The following is a 23,005-nucleotide window of genomic DNA, read 5'->3' as shown; positions in this document are numbered from 1 at the left end:
GTGTGTGTGTGTGTGTGTGTGTGTGTGTGTGTGTGTGTGTGTGTGTGTGTAGCAGTGAGTGATTCTACACCCACAGGCTGTGCCCTCCAAACACACACACAGTCTATACGTCTCTGTACGCTCTCAAACACACACATGTATGCGCACACACAATCATATATGGGTAGTTGACAAATATATACACATGTGTCCTACGGTGTGACGGCAAAAATATAGAATACAAACTGTTAATAATTTATTACTTTATTTTATTTATATTTATCAGATATAAATCAGCATTTTTTTTATTTTTTTGCTGTCACACCATGAGACACATGTGTGGTTTATTTGTCATATAACTGCAGAAAAAATGAAGAGATCATTCCAAATCGTTTCAGTCCAGTGTCTGTTGAATTTCAAGAAAATCAAATCTCAGGAGCAACATAAATTCATCACACAGCACTGTGAAAGACTGACATGGAAACTGTGATCAAAATCCAGATTATCACATAGAAAAAAATATATTTTGAAATTTTCTTCAAAACACGAACAAATATGACTGTTGTATTGTTTGAAAGTGAATCTGAACTTGTTTTCTTTGCAGTATTTGAGGTCACAGCATCTTTACTGTTATTTTCACCTGTTTCTCCAGTTTTCATTTTCTGCAAATAAATGCAAATAGAAACAATATTTTTATTTGAAATTTGGTAGAAATATTGTTAGTAGTTCACAGAATTAAACAAAAACGATCATTTTACCTAAACACATAAATAGTAAATAAAAACTGAAAATAAGTTTTTTAATGGTCTCTTAATTTTTTCCACAGCTGTATGAACACACACACACACACACACACACACACACACACAAACAAACACTGTTTGTACATCTCTGTTTAAAACACACACACACAGTCTATATGTTTTATAGACACTCCTGACCAGTGTTGGGTCAGTTACTCTGAAAAAGTAATTAATTACTAGTTACTAATTACATATTCAATAGTGTAATTAGATTACTGTACAAATGACTTTCTCCAAAAAGTATTTAATTACTTATTACTAATGACTTTCTATATCCTATATCAACCTTGATTAGTTAAGTGATTCATAGGCATGAAACGGCTCTTTTAATTCATTCAAATAAATAATATTAAACTACATAAAGTACTCTTATTAACTGACCAAAGTATTACAAATGTGAGAATTATACATTAAAGCACAGATTTTAAAGTTGGACTTTGAATTTTGATGTCAATTCCACTATTGCACACACATACATTACACAAAGTATTTAGTTCAATTACATCAGAAGTAACTGTTATTAAATTATGGAAAAAATAAGAGTAATCCCTTACTTTACTTTGTCAAGGGAAAAGTAATTAAATTACAGTAACTAATTACTTAGTAACTAGTTACACCCAACACTGCTCCTGACAACCACAGATACACACACACACACACACGCACACTTAATTACAGGCGATAAGGAGAGTCGTACAGACATGTACGCATGTGATTTTTTATTATTATTTGTTTGTTTAAGCAAGTGTTTGTATAGTGTATGTTTCAGATTGTGAAGGAGAGAGGGTTAAACACTCTTTAAAACAGAGTTGTGTGTGTTTGTGTCTGGAGTCCGGTGAGTCTGCGTTCTCCTCTGACAGTCAGCAGATCGGCCGCTCATCCTCTCTGTTAATTGGTTTTAAATATATCAGGCAGTTCATGTCTCTGTGCTGAGAGTAATGCGTTCGGCCCCTGGCCCTCGCCCGCGTCCCCCAAGACTCCAGACTCCATATTTCAAATGAACCATCAGATTTATTTTAGTTGCTTTGTGTTGAAGGGGTCAAGTCCCGCTGTGCTTAAAGACGCAGAGAAAGAACGGCAAGGACAAATCAATCTCGCACACATCTGATCTGCGGCTTGTTTTGCATTTTCTTTCCTTCGTTGTTTTTCTTCACTCCCACGAAATAATCTCAACCCAAACCAAAACACAAAACATTCATTTGTTCTGTTCGTCAGTTTTCATTTATTCACTGTTGCTTTGTTTTGGCAAGCGTTTATAAAGCCGCACACAACACGTTTATCCCATTCTTGAGATGAGAACGCACTCGATGTTTCCTTTATCGCATTTTAAGCTTCAGTGGAGTTAAAATCCCTCGCAACTGCGATACTTCAACTTGCGTAACGTCTCGCAGCAGCCCAAAGTCATGGAGGTCGGCGCGGCCATTCACACTTTGGGTATGAGCTAAACTGTGTCGTTTCGGCCGGCTAGAGGAGACATAATCGCTGGAGCTAAAGCATACTAACCCCATTAGAGCCAAGGGAGGCGAGTGAGGGGGTCTTTACGGTGGGCCATCGTCTCTGAGCTAAATGAATTAATGACGGAAACGAGCCGAACTATTTCACAGATGCGCTGCGGGCGACGGGCGCGAGGCCGAGAGGACGCCATCGTGTCTTTAACTGGAGGTTGTCTGGGGTTATCCAGGACTTCTGCTCATTTCACAGGAGACACGCTGGAAGAACGCCTTCAGAAACTCATTCTGATTGTCTTTTGTGAATGAAGACTTTTTGACACAATATTGAAATGAATGCCTGCATGTTGATTTGGGATCTGTCAAGAGGAGAGGAGACCCTTATTTAAATCAGGACACCAGCCAATGATCTCAAAATGGCTAAATATCTGCCAATGAATCTATTAGTCAATAATCTAATAAGTCTTTTAGTCCATGAATCAATGTTTTGGTCAAGGAAACAGTGTATTAGTCAATGAATTAATCTATTATTCATTGGACAAATAAACTATTCAATGAACTGATTGCAATGAATCAATCTATTATCCATTGAATCAGTCTTTTAGCCAATACATTGGTGTATTGGTCAATGAATCAATGCACTGGTCAATGAATCTGCCTTATAGCAAATGAATCACTGTATTGGTCAATGAATCAGTGTATTAGTCACTGAATCACTGTATTGGTCAATGAATCAATGCACTGCTCAGTGAATCTGTGTTATAGCAAATGAATCACTGTATTGGCCAAAAAATCAATCTACTGTATTAGAATCTATTGGCCAATGAATCAATTTCTAACCCAATGAATCAATCTTTTAGAATCTAATGGCCAATGAATCAGTGTACTGGCAAATGAATCAGTCTGTTAGCCAATGAATCATCTATTACTCATTGTATAAATAAATAAGTCAAAGAATTGATTACAATGAATCAATCTATTAGAATCTATTGGCCAGTGAATCAATCTACTACCCAATGAATCAGTCTTTCAGAATCTATTGGGCAATTAATCAGTGTATTGGCCAAAAAATGAATGTTTTAGCAAATGAATCAGTCTATTGGCCAAAAAAATCAATCTACAGTATTAGAATCTAATGGCCAATGAATCCATTTCTAACCCAATGAATCATTTTTTTAGAATCTAATGGCCAATGAATCAGTGTACTGGCAAATGAATCAGTCTGTTAACCAATGAATCATCTATTACTCATTGTATAAATAAATAAGTCAAAGAATTGATTGCAGTGAATCAATTTATTAGAATCTATTGGCCAATGAATCAGTCTTTTAGAATCTATTGGGCAATTAATCAGTGTATTGGCCAACAAATGAATGTTTTAGCCAATGAATCATCTATTACTCATTGTATAAATAAATAAGTCAATGAAATGATTACAATGAATCAATCTATAGAATCTATTGGCCAGTGAATCAATCTATTACCCAATGAATCAGTCTATTAGCCAATGAATCATTAATTCTATAAATAAAGTAGTAAACTCATTTATCTGTCGAATTTCAAACCGCCTGAACCATTTGAATTTGAATATACAGTCAGTAATGAGTGTTTTTGGCTTGGAGACTCTGTGAGACGATGATGAGACTCAATCTCACCTTCGCTGCCCTGAGGAGAATCTCTCGCTCTCGCTCGTCTTTCCTCTGTTTCTCCATCCGCTCCAACTGCTCGAAAAACTTCAGCTGAGCTCGAACATCAGACGCGTGTTCGTACCATTCATCCTCCTGTAGAGATAGAGGTCAGGATGCTCGTCAACACATTTCGCTTATTTATGAGTCACTCACCAGAAAACTTTCTACAGAGGCAGGTGGGACAGAAGTTTGCGAGGACAAAGGCAAAACAACATGTTTACTTCTCAATCGACACTTGTTTTATTTACGTCGCCTGTCACTCTCACCGCTGTCTGAGGCTCTTTTCATTTTCAGACACTGTTATCGTTCTTCTCATCCCTCTGTGCCCTTTGTTGGCTATGAAGGCAGCGCGTCTTTCAGGACGCTCTTGTTGTTTTGCTGATGTCGACAGACATCTCTCGCACGCCTCATTTAGGAAGCAGCCGAACACAAACCAACAAAACAAAAAGCCCCAGCACTTACTAAACAGGGCGGCCGGGCTGGCATATTCCTCTCCGCTAAGCTACTCGCCCTGTACACAAATAAACAGATTTGAAAGCGCTCTGTCACCTGCTTTTCCTCTTCTGTGTTGCATCTCAGGTTCCATTAATATGAAAGAAGACGTGTTTAATGCGATGGGCTCGACTCGTGTCTGTCGGACTCCTTGGCTGTCGGTTTGAATATTAAATTGTTTACCCGTTTGTTTATTCTCTTTGTTTTTATACTCGCCAACATTTCCACTTTGACATCAGTATTCAGTTACACTACAATAAGCTTGTATACATTTGAATTATAAAAAGGAAAAGTCAATGGGTGTTTTTTCAGACAGTTATGGACATATTTGAATAAAAATAGAACTACGTTTCTTTTCAAAACTTTTTCGTTTTTAAATGCCTCGTACATGTATGATTCTTTATTGTCTGAGACCCAAACTTTCAATGGAAAGAAATGAAATGTATCATAAAAATGATATTATAAATATATAATGTTGCAATTCAAAATAATTATTAAACAAAGTCAAACAAACACAAACCACTTAATTGCTAATTGTGTGAAAATACTTTATATCATTATAACCTTTTAAAAATGTACCGTCCTTCATTGCAAATAATGAAGTTTTATCAAACATTCAAATAATACAAAGTCCACAATAAAGATAAACATATAAACCTGTTAAATAACAAACATTACATTTGTAAATAAACAGTCGAGGTTAATAAAGTTTCACTGTTGTCTGTGTTAACATTCACCACCTTATTACTAGTGTTCCCAGCATAATGTTTTAACAGAAATGTTTGTTATTCTCCAAAAAGTGAATGTTTTGATCATTTAAAAGCGTTGAATGTGCTCATGAATGATTTTCAGGGTAATGATGTTTGATGTGTTTGTGGGGCGAGCAGACGAACGAAACAATGTGTGTTTGTGGCTGTCAGACGCTGTTAACATTGTTTGTAGGAAAAATCCTACACAAGTTTATTTATTCATATGCACATACACACATGAAGGCGTTTCTCTCTCTCGTACCTTACACGAGTCCATTCTGTGCTGGGCGATGGATGAAACTTTCTCCAGAACCGTTCGTAATCTGGACTGGGTAGCGTGAGAGATGAAGTTCACCGCCTCCAGCGCCACTTCTGTCACTCCAAACCTCTTCGCTGAAACAAGAAAGACGCAAACGCAGATGTTACAAAAATACCAATAATCAAACAAAACGCATCACCGCGCAGATGTTTGGAAGAACCTTCGGCAAGACAATGTTTTAATCTGTCCTATCTTATAAATCTTTGACAAAAAGGTACAATATGTGTTGAGAAAATCAAAGAGTTGTTTTGATGAGCTGACATGACCTGAATGTAAAACACAAGTATGATGGGAGGTTAGTTTGTCCACCGCCAAATCCGACATTTCAGAAAAATGAGTCTAGATGAGTCTTCGTGGTTTGGAAAGACAGCAAAGAGCATTTGCTTATGGATTTTTTAAAGCTCAGGAGACGCAAGGAATCTCAGATATGTTTCTTTAACATTTCCCGATCTCCAAACACGTTTCTTTAAATATTGAAGAAATGTAACGGAAAAATGCTCAGTTCTTTCTGAGTAATAAAATCAACAAAACATAAAATCACAATAGACGGCTGACAAATTAACAAACAGAATAAAGCTCAAAAGCATAAAGCTTAAAAATAAATGTGGATAGCAGAGCTCAGATTTTCTGGTCTTGAGAGAATGTGATGAGAAATGTTTGAGGTCATTTGATTTTGACATTCTGTCAAATCACATAGCACAGATTGAGACATTGTTGAGAAGTTTTCTGAAGCTCTAGATGAGACACGGATGAGATTACTGAGGTCTTTATCTCAAGAGAAACGTATCTGTAAACTCCAGCACACATCATCCTTTTCCCACTTTAATCATTGTATTTCTGTCGAGGAGAGACATTTGAGATATTAAAGGATTTTTCTTTGAGAAAAAGGGAGAGAAATGGAAAAACATGGAATTAGGAAGTCTCTTTTACACGAATAACAGGGTTGAAAACTTTCACTTTAATTAGTGCCGGAGTTTCAGACCTTCAGCGGGCTTGTGTCTATAACATCCCCGTCCTTAATTCCCTATTAACATAAATTCTCTTTCTGCTGTTATTTTAAGAAAATCACACCAATTATTTAAATCAGCCGCTAAACGCGCCGAGAGTTTCCTTAATGACTTCTAACCAGAAGTAGAAAGGAAAAATAAATGCAGTCTTAAAGATGTTAGAAAAAAGCCCAGCGTTTCTAAAAGTCAAGGCTCTCGAAAACACCGCAAACACTCAGCCTTTCCCTTGAAAATATCCATAGAAAAATAAGGTAAATGGTGGATGTTACCTGCGTTTTAAAACTGGAAAGTCTCAAAAACACAAATTTATATAGAAATAGTGGATTTCTATATAAATCTGGACATTCGGTGTGTGTGTGTATGTGTGCCTGTGCGTGTGTGTGTGTGTGTGCGTGCGTGTGTGTGAGAGTGTATGCGCGTGTGTGTGTGTATGTGAGAGTGCGTGCACGTGTGTGTGTGTGCGCGCGCGTGCGTGTGTGTGTGTGTGTTTGTGTCGTGGTGTGTTGTGCTAGTGCGTGCGTGCTTGTGTGTTGTTGTGATTGTGCTGTTGTCGCGTGCGTGCTGGATGCGTGGTGCGTGTTAGTGTGTGTGCGTGCGTGCGTGTGTGTGGTGTATGTGAGAGATGCGTGCACGTCTGTGTGCTGTGCGCGCGTGTGTGTGTGTGTGTGCGTGCGTGCGTGCGTGCGTGCGTGCGTGCGTGCGTGCGTGCGTGTGTGTGCGCGCGCGTGTGTGTGTGTATGTGAGAGTGCGTGCGCGTGTGTGTGTGTGTATGTGTGCGTGCGTGCACGTGTGTGTGTGTGTGTGCGTGCGTGCACGTGTGTGTGTAATTCTCTCACATTGAGTCGAGCTGGCAGCTTTTATACCTCCTTTGGTTTTCTGTCACCTAAGAGTTCTCCAGTAGCCCATCATGAACAGCACACCATACTGCCGCTCTGTCCCGGCCAGCAGGGGGCGCTCGGACCCCCCACACACTCATCTGCCCTTGAGAAGATCTGCATGTTTCTAACCCGCTCCCGGCGACATCCAAACAACCACACTGAGGTGTCTTACAACGGTTGATACCTCTGGCATCCGAAACTTACATCCAATCTGAAGCAACCCAAGTGTTGAATCTAGTTCTAACTAGTTTATTAGAACTTTTAAAACGTTTAAAACAACCAATTATAGCTCATCGGCTAAAAATCGGACACAAAATGTCCAAAAACTAGAAAACTTCCAATAAAATGTATTACCGTCAATATGGTTCGTTGCTTATGCAAACATTATTGGACTGAACTGCTTCATCATTTGTTATGACCACTTCAACAATATGAACGCTATTTGTAATTTACACTTCAATTCACACGGCGCAGAAGACCAGAAATATGGTAAAGAGCAAATTCAGTAAAAATACACAACAATACAAACGTCATAAGTTTGAATCAAAATACTCAACAGCACTATCAGGGTCTGTCGGTAATATTTGTGTGTTTGTTGGTGTGATGGCGCACCTGTCTCCAGTATCCGTCGATGTAACAGACCTGTAGGTAAGAAGGCCTCGTCTTTACAGGAGCGGATCTGTGTGCCCACCAGCTCAGAGTTTGTGGCGAGAATTCGAGCGCTCTCTTCATTCAGGTTGACTCCAGCCATAGACGCCACATCATTGATATCATCGTCATCCCTGCGTCACATCACATCACACAACCACATGTGAGTTTCATCTTAAAACACATTTTATTACAGACCTGGACTTGACGAGAAATGTTTGAGGTCATATTGAGATCTTCAATAATATTGACAAATCTGAGCTCAGTTTGACACATTGTTGACATCTCTTCTGAAAATCTAAAGACAGAGACATTTGTGACCAGTGTTGGGCAAGTTACTCTGAAAAAGTAATTTATTACTAGTTATTAATTACATATTCAATAGTGTAATTAGATTACTGTACATTGTATTGTAAATTACTTTCTCCAAAAAGTATTTAATTACGTATTACTAATGACTTTCTATATCCTATATCAACCTTGATTAGTTAAGTGATTCAAGGATAGACATGAGACGGCTCTTTTAATTCATTCACATAAATAATATAAAACTACATAAAGTAATATTATTAACTGACCAAAGTATTACAAATGTGAGAATTATACATTAAAGCACAGATTTTAAAGTTAGACTTTGAATTTTGATGTCAATCCACTATTGGACACAAACATATATTACACAAAGTATTTAGTTTAATTACATCTGACGTAACTGTAATTAAATTACAGAAAAAATAAGAGTAATCCCTTACTTTACTTTTTCAAGGGAAAAGTAATTCAACTACAGTAACTATTTACTTAGTAACTAAATACACCCAACACTGATTGTGACATTTGAGTAGGAGAAATAACTGAGATATTAAAGAGATCTTGTCTGTGATTTCACTTTATTTTGGACTTATGTGTGCCAACAAAGCGATTGTTAATGTTCTGATTTTGCATAAGCGTGACGTCCCATCAGTGCGAGTGGCAGCATTTTCATCCAATCACAATTCTCCCTTATGTCGCCATGGTAACAGTGTCCTAATTACGGCACATTAGCAGGGGACCGTGCACGGAGTTTCTCGCCCGCGGCCCTGCTGAAAACGTCATGGCTGCGGTCACCGAGGTCAAAGGTCACTATCTCCACTCTCATTTACGTCCGCGTCTGTACCTGCCTTTCTGACACTGACCCCTCCGGCACCTTACGCCCGCGTGCACGCCACCCTCGGTGCCCACGTGTATGCGTGCGGCCACGTCACGCCCCCCTGCCAGCGCCGCAGCGGCCACATGCCTCTCGCAGGCCGGGCAGGGTGGAGATGAGTCCTGACACCGCGGCAGGAGCTGACAAAGACCATTAACTGTACGGAACACGTTAGCCTAACCGCTGCCGCACTCCTCCATCAAACAAACAGATGAGATGAATAACCATCGTCTTTTGACTTTGACAATCAGCTTTCCTTCACAATCAGACTGCTTAGAAAAACAACCCATCTCTCCTCATCAAAGCCAAGCGTGACCAAAAGTAACGGTTAGCAAACACCGTTCAAAAAAAGTTTTTCTTTCAATAGAGAAGTTTTACCATGGTAACTAGTGTAAAAGAGATCTTTCACTTAGCGTGTTTCATCTGATGGGCGATGTGCTTTGATCAGGGTGGGTCATGGTCACATAACCTGCCCCGGGGTGGAAGGTTGTCAGTAACAAGTAAACTTGACAGTTTAATTAGCCGCGCTGCTAAAGATTTATTGGTTTATCAATCAGCGCCTGCGGGTAACGGCCGGGAGGGGTATGGGTGAACTCTGTGACCCCGTGACACACAAAAAACATGCGCTCTCATACAAACCCTATTGAGCTGCCTTACTTGATACAGTCTACATAGTCAGCTACCTTCTAAGCGGACGTCGTGATCATGTTTTCTGTAAAGCGACTGAATGAATGTTGGGAAAAGTGAACTGAATTTTTTAGGAGGAACCTTAAAAGTGAGCGATCCGAGTGCTCTTCATAGGCAGCCACACAAGCATGTGACCTTAAATCAACACGCTCAATTCAAAAGTAACGGAGTAGTGTGTATTCTGATTTTCTTCAATCCCTTAAAACATACATACAAAATCTTTATTAACGTTCTTGTAGATATTCTCCCAATTTTTCGCTTTTCCAGGAAACATGCAAAACTGTGTTAGGATCTGGCTGAACTGATTCAAGATTTTTGCATCTCAGCACTAAACAGAGGCGCAAAACTATGCCATTAAAAAAACTTGTATCTCTAAAGTTTCACATCCTTTTAACATGCACAGTGAAAATAGGCTTTACAGACTATAAAAAGACCTTTGACTGAATGCTTTTTTTGGGGCTTTTATTTTTTTATGGATTATGCATTATGATGCATAAATGTAAGTATTTTGTCATTTATGTTATGGAAATAAAATGCACTGGAAAACGTATAATGGTATGTATGACATACTAGCACATGCATCAACCAAAGGGAACAACGTTCAGAAACTGAGCTGTTTCACATCAGCTTCATTCTCACAACGTGCAGTGCAAACGTGACAGTTCGGAGACAAAAGAAAACATGCGGGCAGTAATGAGATGAGAGCCAGCGGTCGCCCTCGCTGAGACAGAATGGCCCGCAGACATGAGGAGGAGACCGGGGAGACGCTGCCCCCGTGTGTCGGCGCAGGAGATTACACCCTCATACCTGAATGAGCCTCCCCCCGGGTCATTCGGCCTGTTCTTATGGTTTCCTGAGAGCTGGATGTTGATGCCCGCTGGGCCTCTGCCCGTTTGGATGGCTGATGGCTTCCCTAAAGTCCCTAAGAAAAGACAGAAAAATATTTTCATGATATGATTTGCCTTTTGTCCATCACTGCAGGGGCTCTGATGAGGATGAATCCCATCTTACCCTGAAATAAAAAAAAATTAAAAGGAACAAATAGAATCACTTATTCTGGGAATATGTCATTTTGATTTATTTCTTTATTTTGTAAAGTGACATTATTCTCAAGATGTGATAGTGATTTTTTTATTCTCATCAGTGTAATTCTGTTTTACAGTAGATACTGTATTTGACAGCAGTACAACAAAATACTATGTAAGATAATACTACTAAAATAATATGTGAATTTTCTTTTGCAATACAGTAATTAGAATGAGAAAATGTCCTTGTGTGTAAAATAACACCACACGGGTCTGAATAATAATCAAACTCAATATTTTATCATATTTCTTGCATTTGTTTTTGGGGGAAATGTGGGCAGGTTCTTGACAGGTGTTGTGAGATTGACCCAAAGGTACAAGAGGGTGAGATGTGGGTTTTACTGGTTCTCTGTTTAACATTCACACGTCTCTCTCCTTCTCCATGTTTTCTCTCCGTCTTTCTCTTTCGCCTGTACACTCCAAAGCGTGTCGACAGACACACACGCACACGACTGGCAGGGTAGATTTGAACCTGATTTTAACAGGCATGTTTCATGCCCACGGCTACAGCAGACGGTATTTTTAGAAACCTTCCCCCTGAAAATCCAATTTAAAGGCTAAAACACGACAGAGATCAAACTGTGTTGTTCAAGAAAAGAGAAAGACATCAAATCTACATGCACACACCTGAACCTGAAGCGCACACCTAGGTTTCACTTAACCAGCACAATCAATATTTTTGGATGAAAATGGAAAATTCTGTCATCAGGTGCTTTGCTGTTTAGAGCTCCAAACATGATGGTAAGCGCTGACGGTCTTATCATGTCTGGTGTCTTTCAGAAATGTCTCACCTGTCGCTCGCACCGTATGCGTGACCACCACAGGCATTCGTATCTGAGCCCCAGGACCCGCTGCTCTCTTAATGCCCTACAAAGAGACAAAAACACGTTTTATTTTTATATTTGGGCAGTTTCAAAATTTGGATTAGTATCTGTAAAACCATGAAACCTCAAGCCACCGACAACATAAAGATGTCTGATTTCAGTAAATCACCCAAGACAAGTGTCATGTCACCAAATGAATATTCATAAGCAAATCTGTGAAGTTTTATAACTTATATAAAGATCCCCTTCCTTTTTTCAGCAGCTTCCGCTGGAAGAATATTTACCGTTTAACACATGAACATGTTTTCCAGTTATTTGTCAAATAAATGTCTGTGTTATCCACATTTAAACAGCAACCATTAAGTTTAATGTTGAAGTATTCGGTAACGCTTTAGATTACAGCCCGTGATGTACCGCATGATTAAACAGGATTTACAGCATAACTAATTGTAACAATAATGCACCTCTACTGTACATATCTGTAGATAAAGGAGAACAATATGCAAAGATTGGGCAATAAAGAAGTCAGGAAATAAAAAAAAGTATTTTAAAACTAAGGGTAACTATTTTAATATAACGTGGTATGCATGACCTTCAGTATGCTATACAACTAATAAGCTACTGTGAATATTAATTAAGTACGGGATTCTTATTTTATTATTATAGCAAACATTAAATAAGCACAAAGTTTTACACGAAACTACACGAATGAAGCACACAGACTGTCTGTCAACTGTAAATTTGACGTTTGACTTTAGGTCTGATTTTAGGATTGTTGATCACAAATAGTTTCTTTTAATTATGATGAGTTGTAATGTGCAAAAGTTGATGTTTTGAGACTATAATCAAGTAGTTCAAGAGCAGTTTGATTTGGATGTTTATACACTGCAAAAAATGAGTTTCTTACGTGGCATTTTTGTCTTATCTTCCAGTACAAATGTCAAAATATTTGATCTTGATGAGCCAAATGACCTAAGAAAATAAGTCCTGTTCTTAGACAAAAAAATATGAAATTTCAGTGAATTTGTGCTTAAAACAAGCAAAAAAATCTGCCGATGGGCTAAAAAAAGTTATCTTGAATTTAGTGACCAAGAAGATTTTTTTTCTTGTTTTAAGCACAAAATCACTGAAATTTCATATTTTTTTTGTCTAAAAACAGGACTTATTTTCTTAGGTCATTTTGCTCATCAAGAAAAAGCATCTTGATTCAAGAATTTTTAGACATTTGTACTGGAGAACAAGACAAATATACTAAGTAAGAAAGTCAATGTTTACAGTGTATGGCTTGCAGTTCCCACATATTTGTTTTTTTTATTTTCCTAATGAGGTCCATTATTGTTACAATTAGTTAAGTGTAAATTCTGTTTAATCGTGGGGTACATCGCGGGCGTAATCTAAATCCTTACCATATTGAGAAACTGAAATGATTTCACCATGTGCTCTAATAGAGATGAATGTAAAGTGTGGCACACAATAGCCAACAGGTTGAATTTTGATCAGCACAATGGAGAGAAAAGAAGAAAACAAGAAAGTGACAAAAGAGGCCAGAAAACAGGCAAACACTAATCGAGATGCTTGTGTCCGGCTGTGGCCATCAGGGCTGCCGGAGGTCCATCCCATCCATCCAGACCACTTCTACCTGCGCCTGCATGTTTCTCTGGATTGTTTTCTTTGCATCGAGACACAGTGGGCCTCATTCATGAAACATTCGAAAATATATGAGTTAATTCCCAGTAATTTGCGCGTAAAACAGACCTTCGCTAAAACTTTCCTCCGGATTCACAAATACTTCGTTAACTTCAGATTTCGTAGTAAAATGTGTGTATGTTAATGAATTCCAATCATTCGTAAATGCACGATCATTTCAAAATTAGCATAATCCCGCCAATGAATTAAAGATGCGCAAATTACGTATTAGGAATGCTGGAATCCTCTGGACTTCATTCTCTGGTTTGGCTACATTATATTGCATAAATGCATAAGATACTAATAGGCTATATAATAGGCTATAATTAAACTGTCCACCAACGCGTTTTTAGCCAGGTAAAATAATAATACCCGGTGCTCTTCTGAAAACGACCAGCTGGTGGCGCTTGAGAACGCTTTGGAGGCACTGCGCGTTATTCCGGAGATGCGTTGGTTGGTGGTGTGATTAAGAATATCCGCAACAGTTAGCCTACTTGTTACTAGTATCTTATTTTGAAGAAAATTACATAATTTGAAAAGGAAGTAACCATTAATATTAACTTCTCCATTGTTGTGTATGATGGTTGGTCAATGTAGCGTTTATCCCGCCTCTTCTCCACTGTGATTGGACGGCTGTGTAAAAAAGGACAGTGACGAGCTCAGCGGTTTACCCAGAGATAAAAAGTAAAAAATGATAAAAGACAGGGCAAAAGAACTCGTGAAATATCATTATGATACATAGTGCATCAAAATGCAGTGTCATCAGTTTGTCTAAAAGAATACAGAACGTTACGTGCGGTTTTACGCACTATTTACACGTGGTAAGGAGCAGGTGAACATTTCTTTCATACCAACTAACATTTTGAAAATACAAACATTTTCATGAATCCGAAAATGCACGTCAAAACGACTTTACGAACGATTTACATTTCATGAATGAGGCCCAATGTGTGTATATTACAGACACAAACTCTTCAATATTCAAAAGTTTTATCACCACATCATTCATGTACTTACACTTAAGATTGGGTCTTTTCAGCCATTTTGTAATATTTAACAAATATCCAAAATGTGTATCGATTACTTCTAAATATGTTTTGTGAATAAAATAAAGTGTAATGATAGGGTGGTTTCAGTAGATGTAATATATTGAGCTCATACTGGTGACAGTAGACCGGTGCTGTTGGGTTGCTGTGGACGAACACTGACAACCGTCTGGACGGGAGACACGCTGGTTTTATTCGCCTGTATCGGCTGTGACAGAGACTGACTGCTCAGAAGAGACAGACGCAGCGCGGGCAGACTTTTCTACAAACACACACACAAATAAACACAAGAAAGTTATCAAATAAACCACTTTACAATTAGAATTATTATGAAAGCATCGGTATTCCTCATAGATTTAATGATTCAAACAGTTTCCTAACAATCAGAAAGACTTTTACTGTAAGTGATCACATGATATCAAATGATTGTATTCATAGATGCATTTACATAGATGCCACATTTGACCGTTCCAGACACATGAGGTGCGTCCCAAATCGTGCACACTATTCTACGCCTTTTGTAGTAGTGTGAGTAGTGCGTTCACATTAAAATTAATCAAAAAAAGAAGTGCACTTTAAGTACCCGGATGATGCACTTTTTTAACAGAAAATATGAAGTGTGTAACTGTGGACACCTCATGCACTCAGTGGTCGGCGCTTAAGGGAGGCGGGGCTATAGGACGCTGCTCGAGCGAAGTGATTACGCTTCAATTTAATGCTGACTGAAGTCATGCTGAGAAAAACAGATGAAAATTACATTAAATGTACGATGTACAAATAGATTTTTATTGACATGCATTGAGGTCATTTGCGCTTGTCTGGGAAACCGCTTCCGGTTAGTATAAAACCGTTTAGTATACTATAGGGTATGGACGTGTCACTTTACCACGTGAACACCACCTGAGCACGTAGACATATATATATATATATATATATATATATAACTAGACGCCGCATTGTCCGCTGGATCATGCGTCAACGCCGCCACCATATTGGTGAGGGCAAAAGCCCACTATAAAGACATACGAGTGAATCGTGGAGCTGCAGTTATCTGGATAAAAACACAACATCGTTTTCATTTCTCAACTAATTTCAATACTTTTCTATTTATGTGGAATACAGAAACGTTTTGGCTCCAGTTAAAGATGGTTAGACTTGAAAATATTTATTGTCATACGGAACTGTTAAATCTTAGACTTGTCAAGCAATCGTTTAGGCTTAATTATTGTCTACACATCGCTAATGTGAAATAATTTAAAGTAGATTAAATGCACATGACCACAACACAGCTCGTTCACTTTAAAATCCTGGGAAAAATCAAAACAATTCATCTTTACTATATGACAATATACTGCTATTTCATACTTACAATGCACGGCAGTGTTATTTGATTTACTATATCACATACATCATGTTTTACTGCTGTAACGGGTTTACCGGATAAATATAAGAACATCTTTTATCTTTTTATCGTCTAAAATTACAACAGAAAAAGCCATTTCCACAGTGAAAAACATTAGTTTTTATATAACACGTACGTAAATTAAACTATATTACCTTGGGTGTTTTGTTCGATGATTCAAATATATCTCAGAAACAATCTACTAGTGATGGGTCGTTCTTGAACGAACGAATCTTTAATGTGACTCGGGAAGAACGAGTCGTCTCAGGGAGTGAGTCGTTCAGTCGCGCATGCGCAACATTCTATGGGTCCTGTACTGGAGTTAGTAAATTAACTAATTTCTCTGTCCAAAGCTGTCACGTCACGTGACAAAAGAACGAACCCCGAAGACTCGGGAGGTGAACTAATCAATTCTCTTTCCGGCTCTGACTGCATTGGTTTAGCTTACGACGCTGTCAGGTGATGAACGAACGACTCAAACCCGAAGACTCGGGAGGTGAACTAATCAATTCTCTTTCCGGCTCTGACTGCATTACGAAGCTTACGAAGCTGTCACGTCGTGAACGAACGAGTCAAACCCGAGGACTTGTCAGATAAGAGGTGTGGTGAGCTAATCATAGACTAAAGACCCAGGTAAACAATGAATTAATCTTTTCTGTTTCTTATAGCATTATAGTTTTGTATTGTTTGTAATGTGATCAACGTTTGCATAAGTAGTAGATGTGTTAGGAAAGTAACATGTAACATTTTAATTATATTTTGCTAAAATGAACGATATGACTCGAAAAAAGATTTGTTCATTTTGCTGAACGAGACTCAAAGGTCCGAGTCAGTAAAATGATCCGAACTTCCCATCACTACAATCTACATGTCTGTTTTATTCTCGACTACTGCAACGTGGTAATTTATTCTGTTGCTTGTCTTGTCTACAACATATCACTGAACATGGTGCCATCTAGTGGATTCTCACGAATAACAGGCACAAATAATGGATTTCACATTTCCTTATGACAACCATTAATTTTAAAGTAGCTATAATCGAGACACGAAGCAACTAGAGACATGGTAAAGTTGTACTCTATACGTATATCGTAAACCATTGAAATATGTTAAGAAATGTAAACGTGATTGTGCTTTTAATGCTGCCTAAAAAGCACAGCTCTCCCATTGGGTTCAGTGGGCTTTTAGTGCACTGTTGCCCTCACCAATATGGCGGCGCCATTGACGTATAGCAGCAGAGGACCAAAGCGGCCAATGTGGCGTCTAGTTATATATATATATATATATATACAGTATGTCTATGCCTGAGCACGCTGGTGCGTGCCCACCTGGGTGGCAAAACACTCAGCAAAATGACTGCCTACAATATCAGAAAATGCAATTCCACGCAACATTTCAGTGTCCAGGAACACCTGATTCCTATCCAAGTCCTAGAGAAGTCGCAGGATCACCGTCGAGTTCAGCTGCTTGTAATTTCAGCAATAAATTGTGTGTTTTAGTTCCGTTTTTTTTTTGTTTCTCCTATCCTCCTCAGCCAACTTGCTGGGTGTTTTGCCACCCGGGGGAGCGTGTCCCAGGGAGTGTCCCGACATGTGCACGTGGGAAAGTGACATCAATGCATACCGTCTATTTCATTTGGGACGATACTACCCTTCTTAAATTCATACACTAGATGGTTGAGTGCATAGTGCATAGTTCAAGTGCACAGTGTATAGCATGTCATTTGGGACACAAGTATGAACATGTCTGCCATCTTGGAACAGTCAACATTTCAGTTGCGTTCATCACTCACAGTTAAATCGATGAGTTCTCCAAGATGACACAACATTGCTCTTGTTGGAAAAACCCCAGAGATTAAATTTTCTAAAGCAAAGTGAAAACATTTCACAGGTAAGAATGTGTTGCTTTGTGTTTTTATATGCTTAAAGTTTTTTAAATTATGGTCACTCTCTAATGTTGTGTGCTTTTCTTGGATTGTGTTAGTTTAGCAATTACAGGCCCGGTTTCACGGACAAGGCTTTATGTCCAAGTGAAGTTGCAATCGTTTCAAATTACGTATTTTGACGCATTTCAGAGTGAAATGCGTGGCTTTCGTCTTTCTCTGCGATTTGATTGGATGTATAAAAACAGCCGTTGCATTTTGAGATGGAACTGGCAGCAGACTGACAGTTGAAGGGGAGGAGTTAACGGATGCTCCGCCCAAGCCGTCTAACATATGTCATTTGAGATGGATAGTCGTTACAGGACAGAAGATTTTAACTGAAGATTATGAGCGCACGGGAATTTTAAAAAGAGAATGACCCACATTGATCAACTATTTACAATAAACGCTGCAAAATTTTATGTAAAAATAGGCATTATAATTTTTTATTTCACTGGGACTTTAAGGCTAGTCTCAGACTTAAATGAATGTTTGAGTTATCTTAACATATCTTAACATATATCAGTGCCATGTTTTGTCTCAAGATGCACACCAGTCATGATTTTTTCTAAGGCATTTTTGTAAAAGTGACATAACTATCCTAATTTAACTAAGGCATAGTCCTGGCTTAAGCTAAGCCGTGTCTGTGAAACCGGGCCACAATGTTTGTGTCTTGACAACAGCACATTTGATATTCATTCATCATATATTTACACATGAATCAGGAATTAAACAGCAGGTAAAAGTGTCTCTATATGAATCCGGTGGATGTTAAGGCTGACAAATAAGTGAGACTCAACTAAGAAATCAGGCGAAAAGCAACATGGCTTCAAAATTTGGAGCAAGTCATTGCATTTTGAAGTAAGATCACAAAAAAATGGCATTTCTCTTTGCACCGATGCATACACTGGGTCTCTTTTGACTTTAAACGCTCTCAGATCTGCATCTTGTGAATCATACGTGTGATTCCAGCTTCATTCTGAAATGTAAAGAACGGTGAGTGTCAACGGTCATTTTCCTCATGGAGCCTGGACAGTCCGAGAAAGATCATCAGTCTCAGTAATGAAAGACATCTCTCTGACAACCCAGAGCCCCGATGTCGATGTCTATTTCTGGAGGATTTTGACATAAGCGAGACTGCATTAGCGTGCCAGCCTGCAGAACAGAGGTGTATGTGTCTGAACGTGGCTGTGGCGTGTCAGGAGACGTGCGTGTTTATGTACCTTCAGGAACGGGACCAGGTAAGGCTGCGGAGACGACTTCAGCTCAGACTGCAGACGACTGGTGAACTCCTCGGGATCGATCTTTGCGTCCTGAGATCAGATGTTCAGATGGATTATGGTGAAGGACCAGACGATAAATGGAGATTTACATTTGCATGTCATTAGCAATATTATTTGAGCATGATTATCCGGATGATTATTTTAATTGACATTTTATGCCCCTAACAAACACAATGAATGACATACTGTCGATCAAATCGCAGAAATTCCCTTCCCGATATAACATTAATATTAAATAAACATCAAAATATCAAAAAAGTAAAAAATAAGTCAAGATTTAAATGCAGATGTATTTAATAATTTAAATTAGCAATACAAACATTTTAATGTGCTCATTTTACTTTCAATTGTCTTTTGAATTGTAAAATGAAACTCTTTTTTTTTTAATTCAAAACATTTACTGTCCAAAGATATGATGAAAAACTGCACTTCTGAAGTGCAATGAGCTTTTGAACTTTTACTGTATAAGGGACTTTTATTCTAGAAAAGTAGGTCCTTACAAAAAAAATCCTTTAGAATTACAGTGGTACTGTATTTGGAATTACCATGGTACTTATGTGGCACTTGAATGCCACAGCATGATATTTTTCTAAGTGTTTTCTTCACGACACTTGATAAATGAATTCTGTGGGATTCAAACCCTCCGATCGCAGATCCATCACTGAAGAGCAGAAGAGTTCTCACGTACCAGCAGGTCCTGCACCAGCGCCTTCACGTTCTTGGACGTCTCAGGAGACGGGGAATTATGGGACGCCAGTTTGATCAGCGTCGCCAAGAAGTTCTTGCATTTTTTCACGTTCTCTTGCATCTCCTGCAGAAGAGGACGAGAGGCGTGTGACGTGTTGAATCATATAACAGTGTGTTGATCTGAATGACACATCACAGCACACAGGTCTGGATTCAGACGGCTGATCCGCTTCTGACTCACACACACTCGTTCTTTTGCTTCCATCATCAGCGATTGGCACTCACGGGTACATAAAGTGATTTCATGGAATCACCGAAATTCCATTTAAACGCTATCAATCATTTGAGATTAGTGAATGTGTCAATCAAAAACCATGTTGCTTATGCTTATTGCTGAAGTATTGATCATAAACTTCTGTATCTGCGTGAATGGATGAATCTTGTAAAACGTGTTCACATTTCACCACAATTAAAAAAGAGAAATTATTTAGCAGTTTTTTCATTATGGTTTCAAATATTCTCATGCAAACTTTCACGGCTGTAAATCATCCAGAGGTTTTATTGCGTAATTCTGATGGTCAATTGTGATTTTTCTTAACAGTAATAAACAGGGGAGACAACAAAACAAAATGTATAATGTCACGATGATAAAACCAAACCTTCTAAATATTTTCTTCTTTTCATTTTGTTTAGCTAAATGTAGTTAAATATGAGCTAATCATTGATGTGTGAATATGAACACATGTGAGATCAGATGATGTCCAGCGTCCAGATGTCTGAGGGTTCTGCTGAGTGTGTGTGTTTGTTTATTTGTGTGTGTTTGTTTAAGCATGTATGGCCAGCTGTGTGAGCTTGGTGTTTCTCTGTGTGTGCGTGTGCGTGTGCGTGTGTGTCTGTGTGTGTGCGTGTGTGTGTGGTTTGGGGTGGAGCTTAAGCAAATCCTGACAGTTGCCCAGCGGAGCTTGAGGGGCAGAACCGTCAGTCACTGGAGCTGAGAGGAGAACAGATAACAAGAAAGAAAGTGCCGACTTCAATACGTGAGGGCACACAGACCTGGGAGACAACAGGGGCTCCGGGGGCCGGAGCGGCGGCGCTCTGCGGGGCCAGTGGCATCTGAGTGAGGGGTCCCTGAGGGCCCAAGGCTGGCTGGACCTGCTGGGGAGCTGTCACTGCCACGACCGCTGCCACGGGGGTCTTCTGCAAGAGGAAGAAACACAGACACCGAGATAAACACGAGCTGACATTTGCCTGCCAGCAAGGCCACGGAGAACAAGAGCGTCGGCCGCAGCGAGCCCTGTCACATCGAGTGTCCCGAGAGAGAGAGAGAGAGAGAGAGAGAGAGAGAGAGATTTCTGACCACATGAATGTTACACCTGACAACTAAAGTTCACCTCATTTTCTCTAATCATGCTCTTCATGTTTACAAAAAGAAATGGGATCAAACATGACTTTATCAGTTACCACAGGAGTGAGAGGAAAATGTCAACTCCAAACATGTGTGCATTTATCATTTCTGACTTAATAACGATCGATAAGCCACACTTGAATACCATTTGAGCACCTTATAGCGTTCAGCGTATCATCTTTATCTCCTACACATTCCTAGAATTAAAATAAACAAAAGTGAGACTGCTGATGTACAGTAGCTCTATAGAGATACAAACTAATGTGGATAGCAAAGCTAATGTTCCCTTAGGAGGATATGATGAAAAACTTTCAATATAAATTTTGATTGCGGACTAGTGTATCTTGGCAAATTAGAGTGAAAAACAGAGAGAGAGAGAGAGAGAGAGAGAGAGAGAGAGAGAGAGAGAGAGAGAGAGAGAGAGAGAGAGCAGGTGCTCACAGCAGGACTGGTTGAGGTGCTGGTCTGGGCCGGGGTGCTGGGAGAACTGGACGAGACCATTTTAGTCTGAGCGGCGGGAGCAGGTCGAATGGCCTGAGTGCTCACGGGAGACTGTAGAGAGACGACAGAGAAAGAGAAAAGAAAGGAAATGAGCAGAAGAAGAGAGAAGGCGCAGACAGAATCAGCTCAACGCTTTCTTCATAACTGTAATGAGATTTAAATCTCTAAACGTTTTCTTGTTTCACCTTTACAAACCTAAAGCTACTTAAATCTTTCGCATTGTGACCATTTTTTCATGACATTTTACCTAAAACTCTTTTTTTATTGTCAATTTATATTCTTATTATTTATGTTCTTATTACATCCGTTTTACTTTCCATTTTCTTGACAACCAAGTATACATAAAATACACAAACAAAAAAGAAACAAACAAACGTCAAGACAAAAACAAACAAACAAATCAAAATGACATTTGTTCTACTTTAAATACAATGACTTTCTAAATGACAAGTTAAAGGCCGGACAACACACACTACTTGACCTAATACTTACAGTTGAAATCATATAGAACTGTTTCACATTCAAATAACGAGAACTTGACTTTTTGCATTACAGTACTGAGGATTTGTGAGTAAAATGGGCTTAAATGTCATGGAAAAAATGTCACAGACTTTCATTACTTCATACAGTATAATTTCTCTTATTTTGCAGGTCTTATATGCTCTTGACTGTGTTTGATGTATTTTTACAGAACTCTATCTCTGTGTCCAGGAAGGCTGTAAATCCCTCCGCTGAGGGGCAACGCTGCAGTGTGAGATGTTGGATATGCCCAGCACCACTCAGGAAGAAGCAGGCGAGCGGGCACAGATTCCTGGATGATGGCAGACTTCACACAGGAGAGAGGAGAGGTGCCACTGCGCTCTGTGCTATGGCATCCAGCCACATTCGCACGCGGCCCTCATGTAAACACACGGGGCTTTGCCGGGAGGAGCGAGGGCAAAAGAGGGCACTGCCAACCCTCCCTCTCTGTGCAGATGCTTGTCTCTGGGCCCCTACAGAGAAAGTAAAGCCCGGGGACCCTTGAGACACGGAAGGGCCCGGGGCCGCACACATGCACACACTGACAACAACTGGAGGTTTGGTTGCTTTTTAAAGCGATCAGGCAGTTGGAGGATGAATGATTAAAGGCATTCGGAGGGGAAACGCCGCAGAGAACTGACGAATGACTGACATCAGAAAAACACTCCAGAATATAAACTCTCACTTCAGTTAACACAGAGAAACATACTTACACAAGCTGTTACCATATTTATACTACAATATTATTGTATTTTAAATACAGAA

At 39.2% G+C, this 23,005-nt stretch overlaps 1 protein-coding gene across 4 annotated transcripts in view; it reads right to left on the bottom strand.

Annotated features, from left to right (window-relative positions):
* LOC130563307 (transcription initiation factor TFIID subunit 4-like) overlaps nucleotides 1-23,005 on the bottom strand; it is a 75,515-nt gene that overhangs the window by 45,711 nt on the left and 6,799 nt on the right. For 2 of the 4 annotated variants that reach the window (XM_057348766.1, XM_057348763.1), the window contains exons 3-12: nucleotides 21,662-21,772; nucleotides 20,869-21,012; nucleotides 19,817-19,939; nucleotides 19,069-19,158; nucleotides 14,638-14,784; nucleotides 11,758-11,833; nucleotides 10,689-10,803; nucleotides 7,976-8,145; nucleotides 5,422-5,552; nucleotides 3,886-4,011 (exon numbers count right to left, since the gene is read on the bottom strand). In XM_057348766.1, coding sequence (XP_057204749.1) covers nucleotides 3,886-4,011; nucleotides 5,422-5,552; nucleotides 7,976-8,145; nucleotides 10,689-10,803; nucleotides 11,758-11,833; nucleotides 14,638-14,784; nucleotides 19,069-19,158; nucleotides 19,817-19,939; nucleotides 20,869-21,012; nucleotides 21,662-21,772 — 1,233 coding nt within the window. Of the gene's footprint in view, nucleotides 1-54; nucleotides 2,590-3,885; nucleotides 4,012-5,421; nucleotides 5,553-7,975; nucleotides 8,146-10,688; nucleotides 10,804-11,757; nucleotides 11,834-14,637; nucleotides 14,785-19,068; nucleotides 19,159-19,816; nucleotides 19,940-20,868; nucleotides 21,013-21,661; nucleotides 21,773-23,005 lie in introns of those variants that run through there. The other 2 variants (XM_057348765.1, XM_057348764.1) reach the window with 2 other exon arrangements.

The sequence above is a fragment of the Triplophysa rosa genome, linkage group LG12, assembly GCF_024868665.1.
Source record: "Triplophysa rosa linkage group LG12, Trosa_1v2, whole genome shotgun sequence".
NCBI lineage: Eukaryota > Metazoa > Chordata > Actinopteri > Cypriniformes > Nemacheilidae > Triplophysa > Triplophysa rosa.
The sequence above is the reverse complement of the archived record's forward strand: the minus strand, read 5'-3'. Positions and strand labels throughout refer to the sequence as shown.